We start from the raw sequence: 9,784 nt of genomic DNA, 5'->3' as shown, positions 1-9,784 counted from the left end.
CCTTCCCATAAATATTCTACTCCTTTTAATTGACCTTACTTTTCGGTGCAAAAGAGATGGCCTATACCCGCAGTTTTATCACACAGTTGCCCAGTACCCTCTTCTCCCTCCCTACTATCCAGCGTACTGGCCTTCGGCAAATGTCAATCAATCATGGCTCATAAGACCTACCAACATCCTAAAAATCCTACCATGCCCCTTATGGCTCATAATAATCAAAGTCCTGCACATGAGGCCTTTATTGTTGGGCATATACTCCAAGGATCGATGGTCTGCCATTTGATGTGCATGGTATGCTAAGCCATCTCAACGCATATCAGTCATCGCAACAGCGGCCTGCAGTTGCTAAACACTGTACACACTCCCATGATACTCGGGTCAGGTATAGCGATCCGCTTTCTAGGCATTTTGAGCAACTCTCCAGATCAAGTTCCGCCAGAATACCTTTGACGCATCCTCGCGAGGAGTTCCCTAACAGCCATATGGATGGGTCAACGCACAATGGCAAGGCCAACACACATTCAGTCAGCATCCAACTATATTTGGAGGTGAGATGTACAGATACCACGCGTAACCTGATTGGATACTCATATTCACATGCTCCCTGAAACCGGCTCGGTGACCAACAATCCGATCCTTGCAGGCGAGTTCAGCTTCAAATAAACTATCTAGACTCCCTGGCTGCCTGAGTGCCCTCGCTCGGTTCATTCGCAGGTGAACTTCGCAGCAAGGAAAACCTCCGGACTGTATTAGCGAAGCTCGCGCGTGAAGCTCTCGAATGATATGCCAAACAGCATAACTACGCAATCGAAGGTAAAGCTATTGACCTGAAATGCTTCGGCAGTCTACGGCATGGATTCGCATTGCCCGGAGCAGATCTTGGTCTGGTGATGACCACACATGGAGAACTGTTACAAAAGGAATTAGAAGCAGAGTGTCCTCGGATCTTGAATAAGGCATTCCTTGACGCCGGCTTCGGCGCTCGGATGATTCAGAGGACCAGAATTCCCACTATAAAATTGTGCGAGAAACCTTCCGAGAAGCTTCTAAATGCACTCAGGACGAAAAGCAAGAGATGGGATGACCACAAATCCCAGGAAACCTCAATTTCTGGGCAACAGTCATGTTCAGGGCTCTTGTTCATCTAATGTCCGTTCTCGAAAACACGCCCCAAACCTGGAGTTCCCAGCTTCATTGGGCATTCATTGTGATATCAACTTTTCGGGGCGCTTGGCGCTATACAATACTAAATTACTTCGCTGCTATGCCCTCTGTGATGAAAGGGTCCGCCTCATTGGTGTTTTCGTAAAGATGTGGGCTAAGGCTCGAAATACCAGCAATCCCTATCGTGGAACACTATGTTCGTATGGCTACATCCTCATGGTCATTCACTATTTGACGAACGTCATTGATCCACCTTTGGTTCCAAATCTTCAGCTTTCGAGTCAACCATGCCCTGGACACTCAAAAATCGCAAGTTTTAGTGAATACAACATACTTTTTATCAACAATGAGGCTGGACTTGAGAGGAGAGCCTCGTATAATATAAAATATGGTAATCGACAGTCTATCGGCAAGCTGCTTCGTGGCTTTTTCGCATATTATGGAAGCCGCTACCAAATGATGCCCCCTGGCTGTTTCAATTGGGTTCAGAATGTTGTCTCCATTCGCACACAGGGTGGTATCGTTGCAAAACTGGACAAGGATTGGAACACTTCCAGAACAGATGAACACGGGCATCGGCTTAGGTTCCTAGTAGCAATTGAGGATCCCTTCGAACACAACCATAACGTGGGTAGAAAGGTCACGGATCAGGGCCTAAAAGCCATCACTGCAGAGTTCTCCCGTGCTCGGATTATCATACGTAGGGTTCAGGAAATCCCAAGAGTAGGCTGGGAATGGCGTACAGACAATGGCCACGTGGGTCCCGACTTACTTGCTAAAGTAGAATTTATGCAAACCAGCTACGTTCCTATAGATTTCTCAAGCCTCCCGAATTCGATGATGATCAAGCGCCCAGTACTGGTGGTGAGTCTACCGAAAGAATCTCGTACTTGCAACAGACTCATCCGCCACACAACATCCGATATGTCCGAGAAACAGCCCACGGAACACAAGAATTTTCAACACGCTACTCTGGCTCTGGTTCCAGTGTTGAATATATCAGAAGGCCAATATTCTGACGTTTACTGCGGTGTGACTCTCGGTTCAAGGCAGTTCCATGATTTAAATGCCACGCAACTGCTCAGATGCATATCAAAAATGGCAAAACTAATAGAAACGACGTTGAATTGTTTGCTACGCTTCCTTTCGGTGGAAAGAGCCTCTGTTAACTGCCTACTCTAGGTTTTTCTTGAACAATATACCATTCATTTCTCCAACCCTTTGGTCCTTTCTTCTCTTCCGAGAGGGTTTTAATTACCGATATATGCAATTTAGCTCGTATATGCTAGTGGTATCAAGGAAAATCTCTTCACTTCTATCAACTAATTCGTAATGAAAATTCGCCTTTTTGGGGGTGGGAGGGGGTGAATGGGGGAAAAACCCCCCTTGCGGCTACCTACCATCTCAAAACAGCTCTACCACCTGCTGGTCATCATCGTGTTCTCGCTGCTTAACTCGAGACTGTGGACCATTTTCCTCTCCTTCATCTCGCATCAAGACCTGAACCAGCCTGTCGCAAGCTTCTCGGACATCCTCGTCATCAACGTGGAGATGACACTCTCGGATTACGGGATAGACCTGTACCTCCCTCATTCTGTCTCGTCCTTCCCGTGTCGTTGCTAGCAACAGTAACGTTTCAAGATGTGTTACGATGATGCTATTGTCACTGTCCCTCTTTTTGTCGGGAGGTAGCAGCTGGAGGTCTGGCAACATCGTCAATGTCTCCTCTTCGCTAAATTCCTCCGGGCCTGCTATGGGCAGCAGGATGTAAGGGAGGAGGTTGGCTTCATCTTCAGAGAAAAGGGTAGGGTGGAATGGGATGTCAAATGCGACATTTTTTATTGTTGACGCAATTCCCTTTCTGCGAATTGAACTTTTATGCTCGGTGAAAACTGTAAGTTTTGTTACGGGAACAACGTCATCATACTCCTGACGCGAGGTAAAATACGCACGACCCTGCTCAGACTTCGACATGTCGGCAAACAGGTAAGACAGGTAGTCATAATTGGCGTGTTTATTTAGGGCGCCCTCGGCACCTTTCACAAAGCAATCCATTAACTGATCCATCGCATTGGGAGAAGTAGATACCGGCTCCGGAGCCCTTCGTTTCAAGGTGAGCAGTCTTTGCATTTTGTCTGATTTCGCTAAATTGGCGAAAAGCATCGACACATCATCCGCATTCGGCTCCTTGGGGTTCTGTGGCCGCGTGTATTAATACATGTACCGTCTCGTAGTTGAGTCCAGAACACTCACAGTCACCTTCGTAAGGAGGGTTTCAAGAAATGTATCGTCATCCGCGAGATTAGCCAACACCTCCTCGTCAGCCGAGAGATTTATGAGCATTGTCAGGGCATTTTTTGCAATTGGCTATTCAGTAAGCAACCGGATTGTTGGACAGGGTTTGACCGAGAGGGCACTAACCGTATAGTCTCGCACCAGGAGTTTCAAATCTCGCACTGGCAGGAGCTGATGCCGTTTAAACAGGTTCGGCTGCGCAGTTGAGAATCCAACGAGGTTTTCACAGGCTAGGGGAGAGTTATTATAGAACATCCACAGGTGATCCAGATGTGAAGATCAATTGGGGGATTGTGTGTAGAGGGTTCCCTGTTACCGATTTGTCTTATTTGAGTATTTCCATGGTGAAGGAATTCGACAAGCTAAAATATAGAATGGATGTTGTCAGGTGAGTCGAGCTTGACATTTCTGTATGGTGTATGGAAATATACCTCCTCTAATTCTGTGGGCATGTTGAGGGGTACCTGGTATATGGCTAATGGGGTGATAATTGCGTGTATATTTGTGTCACTGTATATATATATCACCCAAAAAAAAGGCGGGGGTTGGGTTTAACAAAGAAACTCCAAAGGATTGGTTACTGGGGAGGAATTGTTTCTTGTATGAAAATAGAAGATAGGTTAGAAGTGCTAACAGGAGTAAGCAGAGCTCGGAAAGTACCAATCAATAATTTTTTAACGTCTTAGTTAAAAGCATAGTGGGGTTTCGTCTCTTTTTTTCAATTTTTATTTTTTTTGGCTCTTTTATTACCCCTCACGACGTCACAAGCGGGGGTTTCTTTCTGTCTCTTTATGTTTTCCCCTTTTTAATCTTATATATATATTGTTTCCCCTTCTTTAGTCTGGAAAGATTGGGTCGATACTACATAACTCAAAAAGAGTTACAAATGCATTAGTCCAGATGTTATAAGTCCAGTATGAATCCATGTTCATCTGTATTCCGAGTAACCATATATATATATAATACAGTTAGAGCCCCTCTTCCTCCCGCCTTTTTAACTACCACCACCTCTTACTCCTTTTTATCTGTACCCCACCAGAACAAGCAGAATCTAGGCAGGCAAAAGGAAGTGCGCACACAGTATTAATAATTTGTTCCAGTACATGGATACATCCTCTCTATAATTTACAATTGCATACATACTCCTTACCAACAAAGACAACTTTGTATTTGAAACATGGCAACAGAAACACACATGGGCGGCGATGGCTTGCCCAACCTGATTCATATCCATGATTCCCTTATTGAGATTGCATATAAGGCTGGGAAGATTATTATGGGTGCTCTTCCAACTGCAGATGGCACTGGATCGAAGAAGAACAGTACGCGCCGAACCAGGGAGTCAAATATCCAACGAGTAAAGCAGCTTCACTCACAACCCTAGGTGCGGACCTTGTCACCGAATATGACCGTGCTGTCGAAGAGATGATATCAGCATCCCTGAAGGAAAAATACCCAGATTACCAGTATGTGTGCCCCACTAACACCTAAATGGCATGGTAAAGTGTCGTAGTACAGTGTTACCGTTTGGTTGTGGTCTGCGCCTTACTTCATCGCTAGGTTCCACGGGGAAGAGACGTATGACCCAGCTCGTCCCTTGACCGCCGCTCCAACATTTGTGATTGACCCGATCGATGGGACAATTAATTTCGTGCATGGCTTCCCTCATGCCTGTATTTCCCTCGGGTTCGCCATTGATCGGATCCCCGTGGTGGGTATCGTATACAATCCGTTCGATAACACCCTTTACTCTGCGATTCGTGGCCAAGGGGCTTTTCTTAATCGCAATGTCCAACTTCCACTCAAGGGAGCAGATCTAGAGCCGTTGCAGGGCTTGCAAGATTCCCTCATCGCTGTTGAATGGGGATCTGATAGAAAAGGGAAGAACTGGGAAACGAAGGTACGGACCTTTGAGAAGCTTGGTCAAGCTAAGGAAGACGGTGGTGCAATGGTTCGCTCGATGCGTAGCATGGGCTCCGCAGCACTCAACCTTTGTGCTGTGGCCGCCGGCACTCTTGATTTGTACTGGGAAGGTGGTTGTTGGGCGTGGGATGTCTGTGCTGGCTGGGTCATTCTCACTGAGGCTGGTGGTATCATGGTTGATGGGAATCCCGGCGGCTGGCAGGCCATCCTTGACGGAAGGACCTACCTTGCTGTTAGAGCATCTCCACACCAGATTGGTCAAAAAGAACTTGTTGAGGAATTCTGGGGGAATATCCAGGGACAGCTTGAGTATTGACATATTCGATAAGCTGACTCAACCGATGGGCTGGCCAAGGATCAGGCTCTCCCGATCCTAAAAGTGAGAAGAGGGGAGATCGGACTGCGGTCTGAGGAACTAATAGTTATTATGATTCTTTGACGCATATACAAGGGAGGAGAAAGGTCCCAAGGTGTTAATGTATGTACAAATAACCAACAGCATAAAGGGGAACCAGGTTGGGAGAGGGGGGTGGGGGGGGGGGGGGGGAAACGATAATCCACGGTATAAAACATCTATATTTGCTCAAAAACTCATACAGCTTTCTCGAATTTGGATGAGATGACTGTCTTAATCGGTGGACCCAACCTCAGCGATTGGACTCTTGCTGGGTTCTTGTCCGTTTGTGAAATTTTTCATAGGTGGTTCATTCTGCCCTTGCACTTCTTCGCCTAGGCTACTTGTTGGGACGGTGGGTGGCTTTGCCCTTTCTACCCCTTTCACGGAATCATCCTTAGACTGAGCTGCAGACGTATACCCAAAGTGGGTATCAACAAGATGCTTCACCACGGGCCAGCCATATGCATTCGTGAACATACGCCGAACGATGATATTATTGTGTGCATCTGGTTCAAGGCGAACGAGCACTTTGCGCCACGTCAAGTTGCGGTGATAAGCCCTCGCGATTTTTTCTTCGACCCTCAGCCCACTCTCGCTCTCATTAAAGCCACGGTGTGAGGATTCTTCCGACAATAACGACCCTGCCTTTGAGACCTTACTTTGAGAAGGGCCAAAAGTCAAGGTTCGTCTCTTAGGGGTCAATGGAGGCGGTATATCCTCAGGGTTATAAATTCGGTCATGGAAAATGGTTCGAGGTCTTGAAGTAGGGTCAATTATAAATTCAATGGGAGGAATGGGCGGCATGAGAAGATCGCTCGCAGACTCAAATAGGGTGGTCTTTGGTGGCGCGTAAAGTCCCTGTTCGTCGGACAGCTGGCTATCGGCAAATGATTCTTCAGTAGGTGAACATAAAGACAACGGCCCTTCTGTGGCTCCGCTAGATGTACCAAGTGTCTGGCTACGTTTGAGCATCTTAGTTTGCTTATGCCCCAGGGACGCCTTAGCAGCTTCTTTAGGCCGAAACATAGAAAGAAAACTGCTCAAAGGGCCGTAACTTAGAGACTGATTGTCACCCGGTGCTGCATCTATCGTTGTGTTAGGAGAAGAAACGAAATGTTGGGCTTGCTCCGATGGCTTGTGGCTAATTGCTGAGGTTGGAGCACTAGGTGTAATAGCCCGATGCGACGACATCTCTGTAATCAATATATCGCTGCGGGCCTCATTGCTTTCCTCTCCGGCGGTTTCCCACTCCAACTCCGTACCAGAGCGAGCGGTCCGTGGCGACTTTGAATTTGCACCTGTTAATTCGGCCCAACCCCATTCAGCCATTGTACCGACTATCCCATTCTCTCTCCGCGCCTTTTCGACTCGCTCTAGCCCTCTCCAGTCAAGGAAAAGGAGACAGGAGGTTCTTAGAGGTACAATTCCGTCGTTGACCACATTGGAGTAGACAGTGCGGTGTTGGAACTTAGCAAGGACTTCATGCGCAGGCCCACAAGGAAGGATTCTTAGTAAAGGTTTTGATCCAGCATCTGGATACCCTTGTGATTTTGCAGAATTGCCTTTCCCACCAATTATAGCCTCCCAGCCGCTTCTTACCCGGGGTGCTGTCCAGCTAAGCCCTAGGTCCTGGCCTGTTCGTCCGACAAGACCCAAGTCTAAGGCAAAGCGGACGTACATAGGGTTCTCATTGCTGAGACCGAGAAAAGGAGTCGCCAATGCGATGAAATTGACAGGCCTGACAGTATCAAAGAATTCAGGTGAATGTTTTTGAATATATGCAATAGCATATGTCTGAATGAGCCCGCCGAGAGAATGACCGATAAAGCTGATGCTGGTGATCTGATAGGCATCCCCACCTTCGGCTCGCCTTGAGTGAACGTCATGAGCTATATGATTTTTAGAAGATTCCCCCGCTGCACTCTTCCAGACAGCCAGAGGTTTCGGTAATGTCTTCCCTTTTGTATTGGGATAAGGATTGTAGGGCTGTTCTGCATATGTCATTGACAAGACATATTTCGCGAGACGCTTGCCAAGATACTGGATCCCACGTTCAGTACGAACCGCATTACCAGGGAATCCTCTGACAATGACGTGCTCTTCATCGTCATAGTCATTGCCGCCAGCTTGCTCAGTCCCACATTTCTGACGAGCAATGTCAGCTTGTTCCTTAGCCTTTCTGGCCGCGCTATCAATGCTCTCCTTGAGATAAAGCATGTCTGCTCCAAGGTTGCTATGTAGGCCATGGGTCAGCACAACGAGGTGGACCTTCTTCTTGCGTCGGGTGCTCTGCGAGTGATCTGGTAATTCGCGAGGTCCTGCCGACGGCTCGGCGTTGGTTCTCGCTTCTTCATTTGGCTCGTTATCTTCTCTTTTCTCGCATCCTTTGTCAAAGGAAGAAAACGCGGGCGTATTCCAAAGACTCACGGTGTCGTCTATGAGTAATGTTATAGCGCTAGAATATACCCCTTTTGTAGCAACCACTTGTTTGCCTTTTGAATTTGGCGACCAGTGGTCGCTTAGTTGAGCTGCCTGAGGAAGCCCAGAGGTTGACGCTCCGCCGGTAGAGTATAGCTCCACCGATTTTTGGTCACGGCCCACCAGAAGCTCAAAGTTTACGGATGCAGTACTCGAAAATACCACTTGAGATAATATCTCAATGACCCATGTTACTCTCTGATGGCTTCTGGGCGCAGCAGAAGCGACCTCCGTGTTTTGACGAAGACGCCGGGGCACGGTGATAACTGCACTCCAACTGCCCCCAGCTTTGAGGTATGGCTCAAATTGGGGGATGCCTTCTGTGACTTGCTGGTCAAGTTTAATGTTTGGGTCAAACTTGGATGGATAGCAGGACGTGTAGAGTGTATACGGGCCATGGAGGTAGGCAGCGCGGAGGGGAATTGCAGACGTATTTTTGACTTTCACATATAACTCTGCTGGAATGGGACTGGCGGCGTCGGCTGCAGGTGAGTAAGTTACCGTGTACCTATTACAAACAGGTTAAGGTCAGTGTTGAGAACACCAAGGGCTTGAGCATAGATACCATATCGATGGCAACAGACCTGACCACTTCACCCACACGGACACTGCCCGTCTGATGAATCAATAGCATTTCGGCGGCTCGCCTACCATCCGCAGAGCTGCCACTCCACCCAAGGAGTGAATGAAACCTCGGATGATCCTCACTATTGAGGGAGAGTTGTCCTCGATCTAGTATCTGTGAAGCGGAATATGTTCGCGGGCTGATAAGCATCGATACCAGTATGCAATTGTTCCCATTATAGGACTGGTCAGAACAGCACTCGGTCGGACAGATTCTGCATACATACAGAGAGGCCTAGCCTTCTCACCTTCAATCAGGAGCACAGGCAGTGTACTGTGGGTTGGGGCTTTAGCAAAATAACAACCGTTGATAATGAAGTGATACTAGAGACTGGATCTATGTCGGTTAGTACAACCTCCCTAAGCAGTATATACGTAATAGTGGTTAGTTGAATACAGAGTACGGAGTAGAGTACCTAGTAAATTGACCATTGACCGCGTTGCATCTAGTAGTACTATGGACTACCTAACAAGGACGGGCCGATCGAAGCCAATCATGGCCGAAGGAACTTCCGGTAAAAATAAGGAGTACTAGGTAGTAATACAGCACATACGGAGTACATACAGTACGTCGCCGAATTCATGGTTTAGATAGTCAGTAACCCGTATACAGGCTTGTAACTACCTTCCCTGACACTGCCACTTAGCAGGGTCCACTAATTTTCCTATTTGAGCCGATAATTCCGGTACATACCGGTACGGTGAACCCCGAATCCAGAGTTGATAAGATTAATTTAACCTTGGAATTACTATCTAATATTACATAGCTAGCGATTATAATAGCCTGTAACTCAAATTTAGTGAGTATTATATATTCTAGGAAGAGATCCTAAGATGAAAAGAAATCGGATGGTTTTAGGAAGTTCATATCCCTTGTCCATCAGGTCATGATCATTCTAGCGC

General features: G+C 47.2%; 4 protein-coding genes across 4 annotated transcripts; 2 read left to right on the top strand and 2 right to left on the bottom strand.

Annotated features, from left to right (window-relative positions):
- Positions 1-293: 293 nt before the first annotated feature.
- On the top strand, positions 294-2,158 carry BDW43DRAFT_304033 (uncharacterized protein; the record flags this gene model as incomplete). The annotated part of the gene is made up of 5 exons (XM_032045528.1): positions 294-555; positions 691-746; positions 795-1,021; positions 1,122-1,924; positions 2,064-2,158. The coding sequence occupies 5 exons, from the start codon at positions 294-296 to the stop codon at positions 2,156-2,158; spliced, it is 1,443 nt and encodes a 480-aa protein (XP_031895053.1).
- A 361-nt stretch (positions 2,159-2,519) lies between these two features.
- On the bottom strand, positions 2,520-4,112 carry BDW43DRAFT_291716 (protein HGH1). Its single transcript, XM_032043652.1, has 5 exons — positions 3,891-4,112; positions 3,776-3,821; positions 3,586-3,689; positions 3,418-3,531; positions 2,520-3,360 (listed from the first exon to the last, which is right to left on the bottom strand). The coding sequence occupies exons 1-5, from the start codon at positions 3,909-3,911 to the stop codon at positions 2,569-2,571; spliced, it is 1,077 nt and encodes a 358-aa protein (XP_031895052.1). The 5' UTR covers positions 3,912-4,112; the 3' UTR covers positions 2,520-2,568.
- A 249-nt stretch (positions 4,113-4,361) lies between these two features.
- BDW43DRAFT_291710 (inositol monophosphatase family protein) lies at positions 4,362-5,915 on the top strand. Its single transcript, XM_032043651.1, has 3 exons — positions 4,362-4,781; positions 4,844-4,925; positions 5,020-5,915. Exons 1-3 carry the CDS (start codon positions 4,637-4,639, stop codon positions 5,696-5,698), a joined length of 906 nt encoding a protein of 301 aa, XP_031895051.1. The 5' UTR covers positions 4,362-4,636; the 3' UTR covers positions 5,699-5,915.
- BDW43DRAFT_291704 (lipase ROG1 family protein) lies at positions 5,916-9,361 on the bottom strand. Its single transcript, XM_032043650.1, has 3 exons — positions 9,109-9,361; positions 8,842-9,059; positions 5,916-8,765 (listed from the first exon to the last, which is right to left on the bottom strand). Exons 2-3 carry the CDS (start codon positions 9,030-9,032, stop codon positions 6,011-6,013), a joined length of 2,946 nt encoding a protein of 981 aa, XP_031895050.1. The 5' UTR covers positions 9,033-9,059; positions 9,109-9,361; the 3' UTR covers positions 5,916-6,010.
- Between the last annotated feature and the right edge of the window lie 423 nt (positions 9,362-9,784).

The sequence above is a fragment of the Aspergillus alliaceus genome (assembly GCF_009176365.1).
Source record: "Aspergillus alliaceus strain CBS 536.65 unplaced genomic scaffold BDW43scaffold_68, whole genome shotgun sequence".
Taxonomy (NCBI): domain Eukaryota; kingdom Fungi; phylum Ascomycota; class Eurotiomycetes; order Eurotiales; family Aspergillaceae; genus Aspergillus; species Aspergillus alliaceus.
Note: the sequence above shows the minus strand (reverse complement) of the source record. Positions and strands in the feature narration are given on the sequence as shown.